The sequence below is a fragment of the Myotis daubentonii genome, chromosome 16 (genome assembly GCF_963259705.1).
Source record: "Myotis daubentonii chromosome 16, mMyoDau2.1, whole genome shotgun sequence".
NCBI classification, from domain to species: Eukaryota; Metazoa; Chordata; class Mammalia; order Chiroptera; family Vespertilionidae; genus Myotis; species Myotis daubentonii.
The window spans coordinates 20,705,516-20,727,368 of NC_081855.1; the positions used below are offsets into that span (position 1 = coordinate 20,705,516).

General features: G+C 59.9%; 1 protein-coding gene across 3 annotated transcripts in view; it reads left to right on the forward strand.

The window, feature by feature from the left end:
* Positions 1-20,045, forward strand: part of ATP2A3 (ATPase sarcoplasmic/endoplasmic reticulum Ca2+ transporting 3) — a 34,482-nt gene extending 14,437 nt beyond the window's left edge. The window contains exons 8-21 of one of the 3 annotated variants that reach the window (XM_059669037.1): positions 110-574; positions 2,202-2,290; positions 2,377-2,479; positions 3,585-3,716; positions 4,531-4,656; positions 5,706-5,924; positions 6,033-6,368; positions 8,567-8,787; positions 9,658-9,860; positions 10,439-10,524; positions 15,023-15,156; positions 15,482-15,599; positions 16,100-16,211; positions 19,260-20,045. In XM_059669037.1, coding sequence (XP_059525020.1) covers positions 110-574; positions 2,202-2,290; positions 2,377-2,479; positions 3,585-3,716; positions 4,531-4,656; positions 5,706-5,924; positions 6,033-6,368; positions 8,567-8,787; positions 9,658-9,860; positions 10,439-10,524; positions 15,023-15,156; positions 15,482-15,599; positions 16,100-16,211; positions 19,260-19,264 — 2,349 coding nt within the window. In that variant the 3' untranslated portion in view covers positions 19,265-20,045. The remainder of the gene's footprint in view (positions 1-109; positions 575-2,201; positions 2,291-2,376; positions 2,480-3,584; positions 3,717-4,530; positions 4,657-5,705; positions 5,925-6,032; positions 6,369-8,566; positions 8,788-9,657; positions 9,861-10,438; positions 10,525-15,022; positions 15,157-15,481; positions 15,600-16,099; positions 16,212-19,259) is intronic. The other 2 variants (XM_059669035.1, XM_059669036.1) reach the window with 2 other exon arrangements.
* Positions 20,046-21,853: the final 1,808 nt, after the last annotated feature.

Consider the following 21,853-nt stretch of genomic DNA (forward strand, 5'->3'; position numbering starts at 1 on the left):
CAACATGGAGAAAGAGAGCCACGCGGGGGATACGAGCCCGGCCCCGAAGGAGCAGGGGTCCTGGGCCCTATCCCTGGTGCTAAACAGCTCTTCCCTCGCTCCTGGCCAGGGCACCAACATCGCCTCGGGCAAGGCAGTGGGTGTGGCCGTGGCCACGGGCCTGTGCACGGAGCTGGGTAAGATCCGGAGCCAGATGGCGGCCGTGGAGCCAGAGCGGACGCCGCTGCAGCAGAAACTGGATGAGTTTGGGCGACAGCTGTCCCACGCCATCTCCGTCATCTGTGTGGCCGTGTGGGTCATCAACATCGGCCACTTCGCCGACCCGGCGCATGGCGGCTCCTGGCTCCGAGGTGCTGTGTACTACTTCAAGATTGCCGTGGCCCTGGCTGTGGCCGCCATCCCCGAGGGCCTCCCGGCTGTCATCACTACATGCCTGGCGCTGGGCACACGGCGCATGGCACGAAAGAACGCCATCGTGCGGAGTCTGCCCTCCGTGGAGACCCTGGGCTGCACCTCTGTCATCTGCTCCGACAAGACGGGCACGCTCACCACCAATCAGATGTCTGTCTGTCGGGTGAGTGTCCTGGGCCAGCTTGGGGTCCCACTGGTGTTGCTCTGTGATGCTCAGCAGGCTCCCCTCCTCTCTGGCTCCTTTGTGGCCGGGGGTGGAGGAGAGAACCGGTAGGATGCCCCCTGGTGGGGAACAGAGTCAGGTTTTCGTGGGGCAGAGCAGCAGAATCTGGCTGGACATGTGTCACTAGGCAGGTCATTGTCCACCTGCGAACCTCAGTTTCCTCATCTGAAGTATGGGTATGTCAGCCCTGCCCGGTCGCCATAAAAGACACAGGAGAGGGTCAAGTACAGCCTTGAGGCATCTGAGCCAAACCGGGCCTGGACCCAGGTTCTATCCTGCTCTGCCATGACTCCCTATGGTCAACGCCTGTCATCAGATCCGCCAGCTCCAGTGTCCTGGGAAGAGCCAGGGCAGGAATTATTCATTCCCTGGAATTCGATCCCAGATCCTGGCCCTGCTGCCCACATGCTCCAGGGATGCTGGCTGAGACTCTAGCAGGTGCAGAGGGCAGACGGGTGGGTGAGGTGATGGTTAAGGTTGTGGATTTCCCACCTGTCTCAGGTTTCCCGCTCCCCCCCCAACCCCAGCAGTCCTGTCCCTCCTCTGCTCCCACAACCTGCCCACTGGGCCTTGGAAATCCAGGCTGTGTGTCTGAGACTTCAAACCCCTATGGAAGCCCATCAGAGGCCGCCGCAGGGGAGGGGGCACCCGCGGCCTGACTGCTGGGCAGCCCCTGACCTGCTAAAATCCCTAGTGGGACTTCACTGAACAGTGTCCTTGGCTGAGAAGCACAGGACAGGGCAGCCGTAGAGGCCTTACGTGCTGGGCGATGGCTGAGAAACCTGACTTCTTAGGGCTGTGCTGGCTGGAGGGCTGCCCCAGGAGCAGGGAGGGGAGAGGGAGAGAAGGGGCATTTGTTGAGCACCTGCTGGGTGCTGGGCTGGCCATGGGTGTGGGAATGTGCAGCGAGGCAGTTTCCAGGAAGCAAGATCTGTCTCCCTGGCAGAGCTGGCTGGCAGGCAGGGAATGGGCTGCCCAGGGCAGGGAGAGCCCCATCTCTGAGAGGCACAGGCAGGGGCTGGGGGACCCAGCAGGGTTTTGGGGCGGGAGCTCACTGAGTGTGGACACCTTTGGGCAGGAGGGGTCTGTGCCCCGGAACAGGCTGTGGGTTTTCTCCCTTAGAGGCCAGGAACCCCTCCCCTTGAAGGGAGAGAAGGGGCAGCTGGACGCTGATCCACTTTCTCTCCAAGTCACCGGTGGAGAAACAGGCTCAGCGCTCAGCCGGGGCTCACACTGCAGGACGGCAGGGCCCAGCTTCCTGCCCCAGCTCAGGGCTCTGTCAGGCTCCCAGCGGGCCCCAGAACATTGAGGAGTCTGCCATAAACGCTCAGGGGTCCAGAGCAAAGGGACAAGTCAGAACTACACACCTGGGCAGAGCAGAGGTTCCGCCTCAGCCTGGACTCTGTACTATACACAGCACCTCTGTGAGCCTGTGGGAGGGAAGGCCGGTGGCTCCAATGGGGACCCACAGGACCCCAACCTGGGGCCAGGCTTTGTTCAGACTGGCTGGCAGGGCGGAGGGAGGTGAGGGCCCACCTCAGCAGGCCCCCGTGCTCCCCATCCTCAGATGTTCGTGGTAGCCGAGGCGGAAGCTGGCGCATGCCGTCTGCACGAGTTCACCATCTCCGGCACCACCTACACCCCAGAGGGCCAAGTGTGAGTGCTGGGCGAGGGGCCGTGGGTGGGCGGGGCTTCCTGGTGGGCAGGGCCAGGGCCCTGGTGCTGACCGCCTGGCTCCTCAGGCTGCAGGGAGAGCAGCCGGTGCGCTGCGGGCAGTTCGATGGGCTGGTGGAGCTGGCGACCATCTGTGCCCTGTGCAACGACTCCGCCCTGGACTACAACGAGGTGGGCCGCGACTCCGTGTTATGGTCTCCCTAGTGTCCAAGCTCCCAGGACAGACCCTTCTCCCAGGGTCTCAAAGCTCCCAGGATTGGTGGCACCAGCCATTTTGGAGTGCCACACCCCAGGAGCACTGCCACCCCAACACACACACACCCACAACTGCCACCCCTTCCTCTTTCTCGACTGGATTTGGAACCCTGCCCCGGGACTCTAGGACTGTGGGGGACTGTAATGTAAGGGGCTGCAGGGCCAGGGAGGGTGTTTAAAGCAGAAGGCACAGCCCAGAAAAGGCGAACAGACCACAACAGCCTGAAGTGGTTTAGGCGTGAGCGCCCCTCCCACTGGCTGGCAAGAGGCCACAGCGGACCAGGCCCAATGCCAGGCTGAGGCCAGTCGGTAGCCACCGAAGGGCTTTCACCAAGGGAGTGGCATGGTCAGATTTACATTTACAAATGCCACCCAGGCTTCTGTGTGGAAGATGGAACAGGCAGGGCAAGCCTGGAGCCAGGGAGGCCGATGTGGTCCTCCAGGCCAGGGAGCTGCTGGCTGTGGCCTCAGGAAGACGGAGGGTCGGAGAGAGACTTAGGAGCCCAGACCCTGGGACTTGGTAACTGGCTGGATGAGAAGGAGGTGGATGTCAGGGTAGCTTCCTGGCTGTGGCTGTAGCTATAGTTACTAAGGTAGCAACTATAGGGAGAGGCGAGGTGGCCTGATGGTCCCCAGCGAACAAAGTCCAGTGGGCAGCAGCTGGACAGGAGGCCTGAGAGCTCAGGGGGCGGTCTCGGCCGGCCGGGCTCTGGCATTCGTGAGCACGTGAAGGGTGGGGGAGGCAGGGGCCACATGAGACCTCAGGGAGAGGTGGGAGGGAAGGAGGGTGCAAGGCCACTGGTGCCGGAGAAGGGAGGGTAGGAAGGGAAGGTGAGCATCCGTGCCAGACTCCACTCAGACCCCAGGTGAGCTGGTCTGGGCAGGGCACACAGGTCTGATGCAAAGGAGGCTACAGGTACTGGCAGAGGGAGCTCCAAGGGGCAGGAAGTGGGGGGGAGGTGAGGCTGGGAGCCCTCTGGGGCCACCCTTCCCCTTACTCCTGTACCCTGGGCCCCTCCAGGCCAAGGGCGTGTATGAGAAGGTGGGAGAGGCCACAGAGACAGCCCTGACTTGCCTGGTGGAGAAGATGAACGTGTTCGACACCAACCTGCAGGACCTCTCCCGAGTGGAGCGAGCTGGCGCCTGTAACGCGGTGAGCAGGGTGGGGGCTGGGCCTTCTGGGGCCTCTGGGGAAGGGAGAGAGGAGGACAAAGTCCTGGGAGGCTTCTGGGGGGGGCGGGGGGAAGGACCTCAGACCCTCCGACTCCTTGGCTAGGAAGAAAATCGAGGAAAACACTGAGTGAGGCCAGAGACTTGGAGTTGGGAAGTGCACAGCCATGGCGAGGAATCGGCAACCTTACGGCACTTCTGGGGCTGGAGGGGGAGATGGAGGCCTCACACGCCGGGGGCAGAGGAGGGACGCGTCCCTCTATAGCAGGGGTCCTCAAACTACGGCCCGCGGGCCACATGCGGCCCGCCAAAAACGTATATCCGGCCCGCCGGGTGTTTTTGCCGCCGCTGTGTGCATAGGAATTTGTTCATAGTTTTGTTTGTTTGTTTGTTTGTTAAATATATTTTATTGATTTTTTACAGAGAGGAAGGGAGAGGGATAGAGAGTCAGAAACACTGATGAGAGAGAAGCATCGATCAGCTGCCTCCTGCACGCCCTCTACTGGGGATGTGCCCGCAACCAAGGTACATGCCCTTGATCAGAATCGAACCTGGGACCCTTGAGTCCACAGGCCGACACTCTATCCGCTGAGCCAAACTGGTTAGTGCCATAGTTTTTTTTTAAACTATAGTCCGGCCCTCCAACCGTCTGAGGGACAGTGAACTGGCCCCCTGTTTAAAAAGTTTGAGGACCCCTGCTCTATAGCAAGAGGCTCTTCAGGGGGTGGAGCGGCTGGCGAGAAAGCAGCGGGTCGCTGGCTCTGCCCCTCATGCCCTGACCCACCTGGGCCCCGCAGGTCATCCGTCAGCTGATGCGGAAGGAGTTCACCCTGGAATTCTCCCGAGACCGGAAGTCTATGTCAGTGTACTGCATGCCTACCCGCCCCGGCCAGGCGGCCCAGGGCAGCAAGATGTTTGTGAAGGTGGGAGCTGCCTGAGTGGCTGGGGCCTCCACATGCGCGGGGTCCCGGGGGTCCCTGGGGTCCCTGGGGTCCCTGGTCTCCAGTCCTCTGAAGAGCACAGGCTGCAGCTGTGAGAGACGAAGGGCGGTGTGAGGCCCACCGTCAAACAATGGACCCGGAACCAGGGTGGTTGCCTGCCTGGGGGTGCTGGGAGCAGGACCCGGACATGGTGGAGGGACAGCCAGGGACAGGAGCTGAGGCCTGCCCCTCGCCATGGTCCCCGCTCTGGGCTGAGAGGCACCACCTGGCCACACGACCTTGGGGTCACCCATGCTCTGCTGGGGGGCTCAGGCTCCTCATTTCAATAGCAGGGCTAGGCTGGCAGCCCTGTGCCTCTGGCTGGGGGCGTGGAGGTGGTTGGTGCCCCTCTTCGGTGCTCCTTCCCAGAGAGGGACGGAACCCGCCCCATCCCATCCAGACCTCTGCCCATCGCAGCCCTGACTTCACCTACAGTGGCGGCGTCAGCCCCTGTTGGAGTGAAAGCCTTCTGTGGGCGGCTTCGAGAACGCAGCCCTGCCTTGGGGGAAAGGGAGAAGGCCCTGATGGAATGCTCAGGGCGGTTCCCAGGCGTGGGGGGAGGTCTGAGGTGCAACCTCGAGGTCACTGAGGAGCCTGCCACCCCCAGACCCGCTTCTCAGAGCCACACCCACCACGCCCTGTGTGTCACTCTATGCTGGTGCCCAAGCAGCACCCAGCCTGCCTCCTGCTGCTGAGCCATCTATAGAATTAGGGTCCCCCTTCCCCCCCCCAATGCTGCAGTCATCTCAGCACAGGCTGGTGGGGGGCGGGCGCCATCCGCGGGGGCCATGGCCCGCCCGTTCCCTTGGGGGTCTTCTCACCGCGGGGCCACTCGGTTCCCACTCTGAGCTTTCAGAGAGCGGATTCTGGTCCTTGCTTGGCCGCGTGTCCCCCTGGGTGGCCTGTCCCCATACCTGGGCCGCAGTTTCCAGGTGGGCCAGGAGGGAGGAGACGGGTCCTGACTGACAGAGTTGCCCCTCCCCGTGCTGCAGGGGGCTCCGGAGAGTGTGATCGAACGCTGTTCCTCAGTCCGAGTGGGGAGCCGCAGGGTCCCCCTGAGCACCACCTCCAGGGAGCAGATTCTAGCCAAGATCCGGGACTGGGGCTCGGGCTCAGACACGCTGCGCTGCCTGGCCCTGGCCACCCGGGACGCGCCCCCGAGGAAGGAAGACATGCAGCTGGACGACTGCAGCAAGTTTGTGCAGTACGAGGTGGGTGCGGGCGGCCCGGGGCGGGGGCAGGCGTCTGCGGGATGCGGCTGGGCGGGCAGCAAGGGGAGGAGGGGCCCGGGCCCCACTGGCATCTGCCCCTCCCTACAGACGGACCTGACTTTCGTGGGCTGCGTGGGCATGCTGGACCCTCCGCGGCCCGAGGTGGCTGCCTGCATCGAACGCTGCCACCGGGCGGGCATCCGTGTGGTCATGATCACGGGGGACAACAAAGGCACGGCGGTGGCGATCTGCCGCCGGCTCGGCATCTTCAAGGACACGGAGGACGTGGTGGGCAAGGCCTACACGGGCCGCGAGTTTGACGACCTCAGCCCGGAGCAGCAGCGCCACGCCTGCCGCACGGCCCGCTGCTTTGCCCGTGTGGAGCCCGCACACAAGTCCCGCATCGTGGAGTTCCTGCAGTCCTTCAACGAGATCACCGCCATGGTGAGGCCGCAGGCGGGGCCGGGGGAGGTGGTGCGCGTGGGGGGGCACATGCCACAGACTTGGAAAGAGCAGCCGTGAACCCCCGCCTCTGCTTCAGTCTTATTGTTTCCAGCATTGTGTTACCAAAACATCTCCAACACACAGACAGACTGAAATAATTTTATAGCGAGAGCTTCTATATCCACCATCTAGATCAGTGAGGGCGAACCTTTTGAGCTCGGCGTGTCAGCATTTTGAAAAACCCCAACTTAACTCTGGTGCCGTGTCACATATAGAAATTTTTTGATATTTGCAACCAAAGACTTATATTTTTGATATTTATTTTACATATTTAAATGCCATTTAACAAAGAAAAATCAGCCAAAAAAATGAGTTCGCGTGTCACCTCTGACCCGTGTGTCATAGGTTCGCCATCACTGCTCTAGACCCTGCAAATCACCTCTTGTTATAATGGCTTTAGCACATGCCTAGCCATCTCTCCACCCTTCATCCATCTTCTGTTCGATGCCTTTCGAAGTTGTAGGCGTCCGTCCCCTTCGCTCTCACGCGCTTCAGCATGCCTCCTCTAGAGAGCAGTGTTTGTGGTTCCGTGTTTTCCCTTTTTAAGGTAAAACGTGCATGCGGTGAAATGCACACATTGTAAGCATGGCGTTCATCTGGTGAGTTCTGGCAAATGGCACACCTGTGTCATCCAAACCCTTAGAGGGAGCGTTACCATCAACCTGTGAGTTCCCCACACGCTCCTCCCCGCAGCCCCCTCTCCCGCAGCAGGCAACAGGCAACCTCTGTGCTGATTTCCCAAGGTAGTGTTGCCTGTCCTAGATTTTCATGTGAATGGAATCACACAGTGTGTACTCTTTTGTGTCTGGCTTCTTCCTTTTGAGACTTGTCCGTGTTGCTGCAGGCTTCAGTAGATGACTGCCTTTTTAATTGTTGAGTAGCATTCCATTGTGTGAGCACACCACAGTTTATTCTTTCTCCTGTGCATGGACGTGGGGTTTGGGCCCAGCTTTCTCTCTCGCTCTTTTTTTTAAAAAAAAAAATATGTATTTTTATTGACTTCAGAGAGGAAGGGAGAGGGAGAGGGGGAGAGAGATAGAAACAGCAACGATGAGAGAGAATCATTGACCGGCTGCCTCCTGCACACCCCCTACTGGAGATCGAGCCTGCAACCTGGGCATGTGCCCCTGACTGGAATCGAACCTGGGACCCTTAAGTCCACAGGTTGTCGCTCTATCCACTGAGCCAAACCAGCTGGGGCCTCTCTCATTCTTGATTGCTGACCTATTCATCAACACTGTCTCACTTTTGACTTAGACCTCGTCCCTGACCTGGCCTCTGCTATTCATTTTGACCTCCAGCCTAACCCAGTCCGTTACCTTCACCTTAATCCTGACCTGTGGCTCAGCCTGGACTTGGATAATGAACTGGGCACCAACCTTGACTTGATTACTTGAAACCTTGTTCTTGACTGTATTGTGGACCTTCACAAAGAAGGTCATCTTGACCTTGACCTTGACCACCTGAATCTGATTCTTTACTTTTAGCTCAACCCTGATATGGGTTTCAGTTTTTACTTGGACCCTGACCTGATCCCTGACATTGGTCTTGATTCCTCCAACCCAATCCTTTATGTTGACTTCAACTTTGATCTGGCTTCCAACCTTGACTTTGACTGAATGCCAACTTTGACCATGACATCACTCCTGATATGGGCCAGAGCCTTGGCCACTGCCTTTGACTTGACCTCCATCTTAATCTAATTTTTAATCTTGAGCCTGAGTCCAGCCTTCACCTTGACTATAATACTTAACTGGTCCTTGACCTGAGCCACAACCTTGACCTCATTCCTGACTTGCCCTTAACTTTGTCCTTAACAGAAACTTTATCTTCTGCCCTACATCCAAACTAAATCTCATCCCCACCCTCATTGTTGACCCACCCTCCTGCCCGCCTCACCATCTCCTCTGGCTTTAGACCTGGTCTGCTCCCCAACTTTGTCCTTGTCTTCACTCCTTGCCTTCCCTTTAGCCTCATCCTCAGCCCAGTTTCTAAGCTCATGACCCCACCATTTGTTCTGTCCAGCTGTGTGCTTCCGTGGGGACATCCTCTGAGCTTGGGGATAGGCTGAGTTGAAGAGAGTTGGGGAGATAGAAAGGCACTGTCTAAGGTGTGAACCCACCTAACCCGGTCTCCAGACTGGAGATGGGGTGAATGACGCCCCAGCCCTGAAGAAAGCAGAGATCGGCATCGCCATGGGCTCCGGCACAGCCGTGGCCAAGTCAGCAGCAGAGATGGTGCTGTCGGATGACAACTTTGCCTCCATTGTGGCTGCCGTGGAGGAAGGCCGGGCCATCTACAGCAACATGAAGCAATTCATCCGCTACCTCATCTCCTCCAATGTGGGCGAGGTCGTCTGGTGAGGCTCCAGCCCCTCTTCCCGGCCCTCTAGACCATACGCATCCCTGAGACCAGGGAAGTGCCCGTTCCTGGGATGGGGCTGCTGGGATGGAGGAGCACGTGACTTGCCCTGGCTGGGGCCTTACAGGGTCTCACCTCAGGTGGGCCAGGACGAGGACACCTTGTCATTCTCGAGGCCCTGGTGTACCCAGCCCCTGAGGAGGTGCCTGAAAAGTCCTCTATCATCCCTCCAGCCCCAGCCTTCCCACTTTCAGAGTCATGCAAGATGGGAGAACTAGCCCCACCTCTGGGCAGTGATGTGTTTGTGTGTGTCCATGTAGGGTGCACATGGTGTGTGTGCCTGAGTGAGAAGTGTGTGTATGTGTGTGCACCTGTGTTCTGTTGCATGTTTGGGGTGAGTACAAGCACAGGGATCTGTGCAGGTATATAGTTGTGTACACACTTAGGTTAGCATGTGAGAGATGGCTGTGGGCAATGGGGAGCTCATGTTTGCCCGGACACGTGAATTCTGCATCTCTGTATGTGGGGCAAGCGTATAGGTGTTTGCTTGTGTGTGTGGGATTGTGTAGCCTGTGCTGGGTTTTTGCTCATGCCTGTGAACAAATGTGTATATGCTTGGCCATCACTGTCCACAGGCGTATGCCCCAAAGAGGACTATGTCCTAGCAGGAGAGGCCTGAAGAGCAGATATGACCAGGCTCCAGAGCTGGGACTGGGGAGCCAGGGGCCCAGGGTGAGGCAGGGCTATGTACACACACCTCTCACTCATGCACACACGTCAGAACTGGCAGGGCGAGGCTGGGCTGCTGAGGAGGGCGGGAGCTGGGCCCTCCGTTGGCAGGGGCTGGAGCCTGTGACTCTGGTTCCAGCATCTTCCTCACGGCCATCCTGGGCCTGCCCGAAGCCCTGATCCCTGTGCAGCTGCTCTGGGTGAACCTGGTGACGGATGGCCTGCCTGCCACCGCCCTGGGCTTCAACCCTCCAGACCTGGACATCATGGAGAAGCTGCCCCGCAACCCCCGTGAGGCCCTCATCAGCGGCTGGCTCTTCTTTCGATATCTGGCTATTGGAGGTAAATGGGGGACCCCAGCTTTCAGGGGAGTTCCAAGAGTTTCCTAGGACCCTATATCAGCGAGGCTTGCAAACTGCAGACAGTATGGCTCAGCCTGGCTTGTGCCAAAAGAAACTGTGCGAGCTGATCTAACTGAACAGACTAGAGCCGGCTTCAGCCATGGCTGGACCCAGGCCTCAGACAGTAGTAGCACTGGCATATTTTGGCTCTGCCTCAGCTCCATCCTCAGGCAGTTACCTCTGTGGTGGCAGAATGGCTGCGGCAGCTCCAGCCCTCATGCTTACTCCATTGCAACCCCAAATTCAGTAGCAGAAAGAGCTTGTTACCATTCTACTCCCTCAGTAGTAGGGTAAAAGCCTCAGGCCTGTTCTCATTGGCCCAGATTGGTTTACCTGCTTGTCGCTCAGCCAATCACTGTGGCCAGGGGTGTGACACGCCGAGCGCCAGTCCGGGCCCACCACTGGCTCATGTGGCCTAGAGAGGGAGCGGGTGGTGTCAGGGAATTATTGGGGAGGGGAGGGGGTGCCGGAAAACCACAGTTGTCCACTGTAGCTGGTTTCCTCCTGCCCTCCCTGCAGTGTACGTGGGCCTGGCCACCGTGGCTGCTGCCACCTGGTGGTTCCTGTATGATGCCGACGGACCTCACATCACCTTCTACCAGCTGGTGAGTGACAGCCAGGGAGTCTGTTGGGGTGATTTCCGAGTTGGAGTTTCAGGGGAAATGGGCTCAGAGAGCAGCCCGGCCCCCCGAGCTGGACACGAGGCTACTCCCTCTCCCAGGCTTTTAGTTAGGGGGGACTGGAGGCATGACTGCCCATGAGCATCTTACCTTCATTGAGGAGCCCCCAAAACATTGAAGGCTTAGAAAGATGAGCCCCTAAAGCAGTGGTTCTCAACCTTCTGGCCCTTTAAATACAGTTCCTTATGTTGTGACCCAACCATAAAATTATTTTCGTTGCTCCTTCATAACTGTAATGTGGCTACTGTTATGAATTGTCATGTAAATATCTGATATGCAGGATGGTCTTAGACGACCCCTGTGAAAGGGTCGTTTGACCGCCAAAGGGGTTGTGACCTACAGGTTGAGAACCGCTACCCTAAAGGTTGCAGCTTCAGGCAGAGGGTGAAACTGGGGAGATCAGGAACCTGCCAGGCTCCCCGCCTCCCTATAACCAACATATTTTTCGGAGCAGGGACCCCCTGAACTCTCGAAGTCACCTGGTTGGCAGGTGCCCTCCACAGGGTTCTCAGCTCAACACAGTTCTGGAAGCAAGCAAGGAGACCCCCCCAGCCTCTGTCTGTCAGTCTGTCCCTCTGTCTGAGCAGCCAGGGTATCCCCTTTGCTTGCAATAGCCTTCCGGCGGGTGTGTGGGTTTGCCGTTGAAAGCCGAGAGCGGCAGGGATGCAGGGTTTCCTTCTGAGTGCCGCCTTTGCTACGTTCCTGCAGACAGAGGAACCTGCGGCAGCGGCCCTGACTCCTGCCCCATCCCTGGAGTGTCCGGGGACCGCCCTGAGGGCAGTGCCGGGGCCGGGCTACCGTCGCTGGCCCTCTCTGGGGAGCCTGTGATTTCAGGGGTTCCCCGGTGTTCCCATCTAGGTTGAGGCAGTCCAGGGACACTTTCCTGGCACCTGCCAGCCCTCAAGCACGTGGGCAGCAGTGTAGGGTGTGGGCCCAGCTCTCACCCCAGAGGCTGGTGCCCCCAGCCCTCAGGAGATGGCAGGTGCTCGGCACCTCAGCTAATTTACCGCCAGCGGGAGCCCCAGGTGGAGATGAGGCCGTGCTGACCATCCCGCGGCTGCCTTCTTACAGCCCCGTGTTTACTACGATCCTTTATACTGCGGATCCCAAATCTCCAAGGACCTACCCACCCCCCACCTTCTGACCGCCGACCCATGTGTCCACCTGGCTCTCTCCTCCGGGATATCCCACAGACCCATGACACGCACCACTTCCAAAATCAAACCTGTCCCCCGCCCCAAATCCCCTCTCTCCTCCCTCCCCATCTCAGGTTCACTATCTGCTCGACACCCAAGCCAGACACCTGGGGGCCATGCCAGGCACATATTCCCCATCGGCCTCCAGTCTTCCCGGTGCCACCTTCCCAACAGTCCTCCGGTCATCCCCTTTCTCACTTACCCACTTGGCCAACCAATGGCTGCTAGGCACCGACTGTGCCAGGCACAGAGCACTAGGGCTGTGGCAGTGCCCGAGCAGGCGGAGTCTGCAGAGGGCTGGGGTCTGGAGCGGGAGAGCCTTGGAAGTGGGCAGTCACACGTCAAGGTGGGAAGCCTTTCAGCAGAGACAAGGCAGGTGGTCCCGGGTTAGACCTCAGGTGGAACTCTCAGCTCTAGTTGTTGGAGTTTCGGGAGAGGAGCCCAGAGCCCCCGAGGTCCTGGAATAAGCTGCACAAAGGCAGCAGAGCGGTTCCGAGCACGGAGCACGGAGCCGGACCCAGCCCCGGTGCACACCCTCGTGCTCCCACACGCTAGCGGGTGCCTGGACAGCTACTGGACCTCGCGGTTGCTTTCCTCATCTGTAAAACGGACAACGGTCCCTGTCTCATAGCGTATCGAGAGGATTAATCGAGTCGATACTCGTCAAGTGTTTACCTGTGGTCGGCAGACTGCGGCTCGCGAGCCACATGCGGCTCTTTGGCCCCTTGAGTGTGGCTCTTCCTAAGCCTGAGGAGTACCCTAATTAAGTTAATAACAGTGTACCTACCTATATAGTTTAAGTTTTAAAAATTTGGCTCTCAAAAGCAATTTCAATCGCTGTACTGTTGATACTTGGCTCTGTTGACTAATGAGTTTGCCGACCACTGGTTTAAACCAACAGGGCACATATTTGTGTGTTGATTAAGTTCGTGAAGCCCAGAGGAGCCTCGCAGGAGAAGGCAAAAGGGAAAGAGCCAGGGAGGCAAAGGCAAGGGGTACGCAGAGCAGTGGCTTCACCCAAAGAAACGGGCCCCACTTCCACAGGGGCTCCCCGTGGACCCGGGCGACAGGCCTGAGCACCCTCTAATAAGCAGTTCGGAGGCCTCACTGTGACCCATGGCCCGGGTGTCATCGTGTGTGGCAGGTGCTCACTGGTGAAACCCAGAAGGTCTGAACAGGCAGGGTGCTTATGGCCAGAGCAACAGATTGATTGAAACATCTGCTGTGACCCTGTTCAGATTTCCTCCCTGTGCACATGCAGAAGGTTCTGGGTGAGCACGCAGGTGCCCAAGAGGGAGGCGTGCACTGCACGCGTGTAGGTGTACCCAGGGGCCACTGCCATGGCCGGAGCCTTCGGCCCTCTTGGCCACTGGGTGGGTTCAAGGTATATGTTCAAGGCAAGGAAAACATGCATTTGTCCCAACCAAATCCCAGAGCTTGCTTTTTGGGAAAATCACACTTTTGACTTAAGACTCTCTATCTTATTTATTTATTTATTATTTTAAAAAAATTTTTGTTAATCCTCTCCCAAGGATATTTTTCCCATTGATTTTTTTTTTTAAGAGAAAGTAGAGGGGGGGATGGGGGAGAGAGAGAAACATCGATGTAAGAGAGGCACATCAATTGATTGCCTCCTGCATGAGTCCTGAATGGGCTGGGGATCGAACCTGCAACCGAGGTACGTGCTCTTGACCGGATATCGAACCCCTGACCGTTCGGTGTGCAAGCCTACGCTCTAACCCGGTGGTTCTCAACCTTCTGGCCCTTTAAATACAGTTCCTCATGTGACCCAACCATAAAATTATTTTCGTCGCTACTTCATAACTGTACTGTTGCTACTGTTATGAATCATAAGGTAAATATCTGATATGCAGGATGGTCTTAGGCGACCCCTGTGAAAGGGTCGTTCGACCGCCAAAGGGGTTGCGACCCACAGGTTGAGATCCGTTGCTCTAACCTCTTTAGCCACACCAGCCAGGCTACCTCTTTTTACTAAGCTAAGACATCTAGCCAGGCCACCGAGTTTCGTAATTTCTCACCCTGCATGAACGTGCCAGCAGCCCGTTCCGGCTGAGTCAGCTCCCCCGTGGTTGTGCGGTGTGGGAAAGTGGAGGTCAGACGGACAGTCATTTCACAGGTTTCTCTTTGAGGGTTATTTTCACAGCCCATGGCCCCAGTTTCTACACCCTTCGCTGCAAAGATCTGAGTTCAGATGAGACTCCAGAGGACAAACTTACGTGACAGGACAAGGGCGCTGTTTACCGTCAGGCTTGTTCACACTCCTCCCGCGACGCGCAAGGGAGCGAGCCAGGCTCTCCCGCGGGGCTCGGTTCTGCACTTGTCACAGCAGCTCCGGGATCGCTAGCGAGGTTCAGGGTGGAGGAAGCTCCCGGGGGCTGCGCGGGCGGGCGAGCGCCACTACCTGAGCGACCCTGAGCGCTTCTTGCTGATTACGGAGGAGGCGGACGTGAGACGGTGTCTGGCGATTCCTTAGTTCAAAAGCAAAGGGCAGATCAGGCGGAGCCCCGTTTCAGTGGCATAAATGGAGGAAGGATGAAAGGAATCGAATGCGTCAGTACTGGACAGGGCACATGTACTCACCCTCTACCCTCCAAAGGTGAACTCCATTCAAGCATAATTTTACTGGTTTTCCCAATGTTTACGTATTCAGTGTTCTCAGTTCACCACCAGCCCCGCTCCTGGGCCCTCCCCCTGAGCCCAGCTCCCCCGCCCCCCACTGTCCTCCCCAGCCTAATACCAGCTGCTCTCTCTGTCTGCCCTTCTCCCTGGCCCAGTGCTGGCCACCTGCCCCATCTGGGCCAGCACCCCTCCCTTGAGCCACCCCATGGCAGCCCTTTCTCCCTGGTCGTGTGGAGTCCTCAGATGTGGGCCAGAGGTGGAGTGAGGCTTCCTTCCCACAGCCAGCGCCGTCCGTCCCTGACCGCTGTTCTCCCCGACCCCGCCTGACCCTGCCTGACCACACCTGACCCCGCCTGACCCCGCCTGACCACACCTGGCCCCGCCTGACCACACCTGACCCTGCCTGACCCTGCCTGACCACACCTGACCCCGCCTGACCCTGCCTGACCACACCTGACCCTGCCTGACCCCGCCTGACCACACCTGACCCTGCCTGACCCCGCCTGACCACACCTGACCCCGCCTGACCACACCTGACCATGCCTGACCACACCTGACCACACCTGACCCCACCACCGTTCCCTCAGAGGAACTTCCTGAAGTGCTCTGAGGACAACCCGCTCTTTGCCGGCATTGACTGCGAGGTTTTCGAGTCGCGCTTCCCCACGACCATGGCCTTGTCTGTGCTGGTGACCATTGAAATGTGCAACGCCCTCAACAGGTGAGCTGGGCAGAGGGGCCCGGAGCTGGGGGTGAGGGCATGGCGGCTGAGGCTTCAGACTAGGGGGCTGAGGGTCAGGTGGGGCCCAGGGTTGGGGCCAGGATTGGGTTTGAGGGACAGAAAGGGGGTCCCGGCCCCCGTGGGCTGAGCGGGCAGCAGTGACACACCCTTCCAGGCGCACTGACTTCCCAGAAGTGCTCCGTCCTCAGACCCAGATTAGGGAGATGTGAGGCTCAGGCCACCCCTCACCTCCACACGGGGTGGACGGGCCCACGCAGGGCTGCCTGCATCCTGGCCCAAGGTGAGCGCCCTGTGCCCTTGGCAGCGTCTCAGAGAACCAGTCGCTGCTGCGGATGCCACCCTGGCTGAACCCCTGGCTGCTGGCAGCTGTGATCATGTCCATGGCCCTGCACTTCCTCATCCTGCTCGTGCCGCCCCTGCCTGTGAGTGGGGCGCCCTCCCTACTCCCTCCTGCAGCTCCGAGCGACCAGGTCCAAGTCCTCTGACCTACAGCCCAGGCCTGGTGGCTTTGCCCTGGGCAGCCCTGGAAGATGGGAAGGGGAGGTCTGAGAGGTTCCACGCACGGGGCCTGTGCTCAGCCCATGACAAGCCACCGTCCTCCAGATAGGTCCCCACATCGGCAGCCCCCAGACTTGGGGAACAGAAGGGGTGGGGGTCCCCCAAGGGAGGGGCAGGAGGACTGACTACGCTCTTCCCTGGTGTGGAATCCCTCCCACTGCCCAACGGGACCAGGGGGATGGGTCCTGGGGTGAGGCTGGGAGGGCACTTGCAGCAGAGAAAGCGGGCGCACAGGGATCTGGGGTGGGGCCTCGGGGGGGGGGGGGGTCCCGGACGTCCTCAGGGAGAGTCCCTTCCGCCTGGGGGATGAGCGGTGGCCTGCGGGGCACGGGCCAGCCCTTCCTTTAACCAGCCTCCCCCTCAGCTCATTTTCCAGGTGACCCCACTGAGTGGGCGCCAGTGGGGGGTGGTGCTGCAGATCTCTCTGCCCGTCATCCTGCTTGATGAGGCCCTCAAGTACCTGTCCCGGCACCACGGTGAGTGGGAGCCCTAGCCCCGCCCCCCCCTCCTGCCTGCCTCTGCCATCCAGCTGCTGCGAGCGGTGCCGGCATCAGCCTCTGTGGCTGTGGGGACATGAGGGGCTCTGGTGGCTGGGGCCCGCGGTGTCTGCAGGGGTAGGGACCCTGGGAGCCCGTGGGGACGCTGCTCAGGGCCGCGCTGCCTCTCGCTCACCTTCCTGCCGCTCACCTTCCTGCCACCAGCCCCGCACGGCCAGGCTCGCTGGGTCCTGCCAGGCCCGGCCTCCGGCCTGTCGTTACCTAGGCCTCCTCAGGACAGCCTCCCAGGCCGACCCACCAGCCCCCAGACCACACCGGGTTGGCCTCTTCGGTGTCACCTTGTGGGCGGGGAGAGGAGTGGCTCTCTGTTTCTGAATTCACAGCTCTAGGTCTGCCTTAACTTAGGAATCGAGGGCCAGGAGGGCAGGGGTTGGGGTAGGGGCAGCGTGTAGAGGAGCGGCCTGGGGCATGGCGCCCAGCGACCAGCTTCTGCCTGAGGGCCTCAGAGTGGGTGGTTCTGCCCTGCGGCATCGTCTCAGGGTCAGGCAGCCAGGGGGAGGGAGGAAGCAGAGGCGAGAAATTCCTGGTTCCAGGGACCTGGAGCCAAGGAGGTAGCGCCATGGCCAGGCTGCTGGGAGCCAGGGTTCGACCCGCAGTGGCAGTGGCAGTGGCAAGGCTGGCTGGGAGCTGGGTCCCCGAGGCCATCTCAGCAGGAATGTGTCCCGGCCCCAGGGGAGGGAGCCTGGAGGGCTAGAAATAGAGCCTGTGCTGTCACTTCACTGGGGGAAGGCATGCGATCCCCCATCTCCCCCCATCTCCCACGCCAGCCAGCCCCCCTGGGTGCTGCAAATACTTTATTTTATTAGAAAGGCTGAAACAAGCTGTCCTCTCTCTGGAGAAGCTGGCCCACCACAGATCTGTCCAGAGGGGGGCCTGGCAGGTGGGGGGTGGGGGAGCCCAGGAGGGTGAAGGTGGGTGCTCAGACAAAGCAAGGCCTATTGGAGCCCACGGGTGGGGTGGGAGCAGCCCATGTCTGGGGGAGGGGGAGCCGTACAAGGCATTCTGCGTGGATACTCCTGGGGAGGTGCAGGTAGGGAAATGGGTCTGTGGCCTAAACCCCCATCCACGGAGCACAGGGTGGGTTAACCAGGAGATCCTCTGCCAGCCTTGACCACACTGACTCACCTGCGCAGCCACGCCTCCTGGGCACGTGGCTGGCTCGGGCAGCTTCTCCATCTCCCTCAAGAGCCTTCCCCAAGTGGCCACAACTGCCAAGGGGTTCGGCTCATTTTCTTGACAAAACTTAAAGGTGAGAAAATGTCTCAGCCAATGGGGGAAGCCGGAGTCGTGGGCACTGCCCAGCTTGGGCTGCTGGCGTGAGGGACTCTGGGCCCAGGCGCAGGGAGCGGGGCCCTGGCCGATGGGACAGGTGGGGCAGAACGGGGCCTGGAGGAGGGCAGGATGAGCAGGGCTGGCGTCCCTCGTGGGGCTGGAGCTTGGAGTGCAGGGCAGAGAGGTGAGGCCAGAGGTGAGACAAGGCCTCAAATGCCAAGGTGAGGACGCCGGACATTATCCTCAGGGCCATGGGAGCCACAGAGGGTGGACGCATGGGAGGGATGGGTGAGCATGGAGGATGGACGGACAGATGGGTGACACTAAAGGCAGGAGGCTGGTCAGGGGCGAAGGCCCAGGCAGCCGCTCCACATCCACCATTAACCTGAGATGCTGACCATGGTCCCAGAGAGGTTTGGCTTTAAAAGGTGGTGCCCTGCTGTCGCTGGAGCCCAGACAGCTCGCTCTCCTTGTGCGGCTGCAGTCCCTGGGGCCTCCTCAAGCCGACGGGGCGGGGGTGAGAGAGGGGACCCTGTTACGTTCCCAAGCCAGCCTGGTGGCCTTTTAGGGAAGTTTTGCTGAGGCCCGATGCTCATGGCCTCAGTGTGGTTTATGGGGTGTGTCCTGGGGAGAACTGTGGATCCCGGGTCAACACCAGGGGTTGGGGGGACAGGGGGCTCTTGCCCCACCCACTGGCTCTCCCAGGTGTGGCTGAGCAGAGGCCCGCGGGCTAAGCTGAGGGGAGGGGAAGCCTGGAGAGGCCGAGAGGGTCCGACCTGGGAGGGCCCAGCAGCCTGGCCTTTACTCTGAGGGCGGTGGGGAACCCCAAGGGGCTGATGGGCTGGATCTGAGGCGTGATGCCAGGGGTGGGAGGGTGATGGTGAGGTAAGGTGGCAGCTGAAGGCAGGCTGAGAGGCCTTGCACCCGGGGCAGCCGAGAGAGAGAGAGAGAGAGAGAGAGAGAGAGAGAGAGAGAGAGAGAGAGACAGAGAGACAGAGAGACAGAGAGACAGAGAGACAGAGAGGAGCTGGTGCGATGTGGGTGGGGAAATCAGCAGGCTAGGGAGGGTCAAGGCCGCATGGTGTCTAGCTGTCATGATGCTGGACTGTGGTTCTTAACATTAAAAACAAGAAGCGATGCGGTTGCGGGGGGGGGGCGGGGGGGGCGGGGAGTGGGGGTGGGCTCGGGGCTGACGGAGCACGTGGTGTGCAGGAGCCGGGGCAGCCGGGGGAGCCTGGGCTGCAGCTCAGGAGATGCAGGTGAAAGATCAGACGGAGGCCGAAAACCAGGACCACAGGCTTTATTAGAGAAGAAGCACCTGCCGGGCTGCCTCACCAGGGGAGGACAGCAGCACGTGCAGGGGTGGGCACGCCTTTTGAGGGGCAGAATGGGAAGGGGTGGGGGCTTAGTGTACTCGGCGCACACTGATTGGTGGCTTACTGCATTGTCCATATAGGACAAGGGCTTAGGGTATTTGGCAGGTGTGGATTGGTGGTCCAATGTATAGTCCATAGAAGGTACCTGGTTAGTCACTCAGGTATTTCTGGGCTGCAGGTTACGTCACACCCCGCCCACCAGTTGGGGGAAGGGAGGATCTATCAACAGGGTCCGGGGCCGCTGAGTGGGGTTGTGTGGGAGAAACGCGGGGTGGAAAGGCGGAAGGAACCAGCCTGGATGTGTGCTCTCATCACACAGCCTAACACACTCTCCGGTTTGTCTTCCAGAAGAAAAGGACCGGAAGTGAGCGCAGGGGCAGAGCGGAGTCTCCAGCGTGTACCTCATCCTGATGGTGCCCAGCATTCGCCCGCTCCCGCCTGCCACCACGCCAGGCCAGCCGCTCGCTCACCGAGCCCTCCCGACGGAGGCTGGACTGGCCCCGGTCCTGCCCCCATGACCGCCGTCCCCTCTGTCTGCCTGGGGGCCCTACTGCATGTCTCCGGGACGCTCCTGGGGAGTTTGCCCCCGAAGCTCTGGCCCGGGAGGGGCCTGCCCAGAAGCCAGAGCTGGTGGCCCATCCCGAGACGCAGAGCCCCGCACCCCCAAATCCACGAGCACCTTCCGGAGCCCACGCCCCCTTGCTTGGAGGCTGGGCTTTCCTCAGTGCCAGGCGTCTCTAGAAAGAGGACTCCTTCGGGCCCCGCCCTCTAGCTGTGACCTCTCACTTAGTGCCTGGTCTGGGAGCTGGTCAGCTGGGGGTGGGGGGGGACCATCTGGGCCCAGCTGTGCACAGCCAGGGCCGGCCACCCCCACCCCCTCTGCGCTGCTTCCACAGAGGCGGCTCCTGAGGGCTTGGGCCTCTTTCTGTTTATGTGCACAGGGAGCTGAAGGGTCAGAGAGACGGGAGTGGGGGAGGAGGCTGGGCCAGGACCCTCTCCTGGGAGACAGCCAGCCTGCCTGCCTCTGCTCGCCTCACTCCTGGACTCAGGTTCTCGGTCCTAAGCAGACGACACGTGTCCTCTCGGTGCCGCCTTGTCTACCCAGCAGGCGCCGGGCCTGCCCTCTGTGTGCCTGGCAACTGAGACCTCAGCTCTCCTGCGTCCCTGACAGCCATGCCCTCCCACCCAGTCCCACGCCTGCCCGTCTTGTGGTCCGCACGGCTGGGTGACCCTGAGTCCCTGGGCTCTTGGCCTCACTCTTGGCCCCCAACCCCACACACCCGAGAGCTGAAAGGATGCCGCTCAGAATGGCTAGCTGGCCAGGCACTTCTCTCCCTCCGGCAAGATCTGTGTGGATCGTGTGTCGGGCGGGAGGGAGAGCCTTTGATGGACAGAATGTTCTTGTAACCCAGCTTTTGCCCCTTTGGCAAGGATTAGTTGTAGAAGAAAGCCCTGAGTAAATGACGTGTCCTCTCCCTACCGAGTGTACAAAGTGATTATTTATATGCAAATCAAGACTCACATTCCTGTCCTGCCCGCCCCCCCCCCCCTTCCCCTCGGCCTGCCTTGCGACTAGTGGCCTCCAAGCTCTATGGCACCTTCCCCACCCCTCCCCTCGCTCACAGGTTCTGGAGGGGCTAAGAGCTGCAGAGCTGGGCTGGCGGGGGGGCGGGAGGGGATGTGGGGGTGTGGGGGGGGGATCTTGGTGGAGGCAGGACCTTGCCCACCTGCTGACATGCAGTTTGGTGAAATAAAGGTTGAGTGCCTGGGACATGGGCCGACGTCGGTGTCTGTGTTCCCGGAAAGTGGTCCCACCATCTGCCCTCGTCTACCTGGGGTCCCCCACCCCAGAATGGCTCCGCGAAGGTCCGAGGCGCCCCCGTCGCCAGCCAGGGGTCCTTGTCTTCTGAAACCAGGCCCAGGGGAGGCACAGACTTCCCGAGCCTGCTCCTCCCAGAAACCGCACTTGACCGTTTGTGCTCGCGTTCTGATAGATCCTCCCTTCCCCCAACTGGTGGGCGGGGTGTGACGTAACCTGCAGCCCAGAAATACCTGAGTGACTAACCAGGTACCTTCTATGGACTACACATTGGACCACCAATCCACACCTGCCAAATACCCTAAGCCCTTGTCCTATATGGACAATGCAGTAAGCCACCAATCAGTGTGCGCCGAGTACACTAAGCCCCACCCCCTTCCCATTCTGCCCCTCAAAAGGCGTGCCCACCCCTGCACGTGCTGCTGTCCTCCCCTTGTGAGGCAGCCCGGCAGGTCCTTCTCCCCTAATAAAGCCTGTAGTCCTGGTTTTAGGCCTCCCTCTGATCTTTCATGTTCAAAGCCCTTTAAAGCTGTGGTTCTCAGCCTTCCAAATGCTGCGACCCTTTAATACAGTTCCTCATGTTGTGGTGAGCCCCAATTTCATTGTGACAAATTGAACATAATTAAAGCGTAGTGATGAATCACAAAAACGATGTGTAATCATATATGTGTTTTCTGATGGTCTTAGGCGACCCCTGTGAAAGGGTCGTTCGACCCCCAAAGGGGTCGCGACCCACAGGTTGAGAACCGCTGCTTTACACACATGGCAATTCCCACGTCACCAGGAGGAGCCTGAGGCTGGGAGGGGTTCAAAACGTGCCTGGGGCAGGGCTGGGCCTGGAGCCTTGGCTGCTCTGTAGGTCTGTGACGCCCTGAGTTTTCTCTCTCGGTGTCCTTCCCCTCCTGAGCCCGGATGCCATCCGCTTCTGGCCCTTCTGAGCCCAGCTCCCATGTGCCTCCCGGGGCCGCCTCAGCTCAGAGTCTGGAGCCTCAGCTCGTGCTGCTGGAGGCCGCCTCCTGACTCCCCGGGGGCCTGCCCCGGAGCAGGGTCTCTGGGAAGCAAATCGCCTGTTCCCCCATCCCCGGTGACCCCCT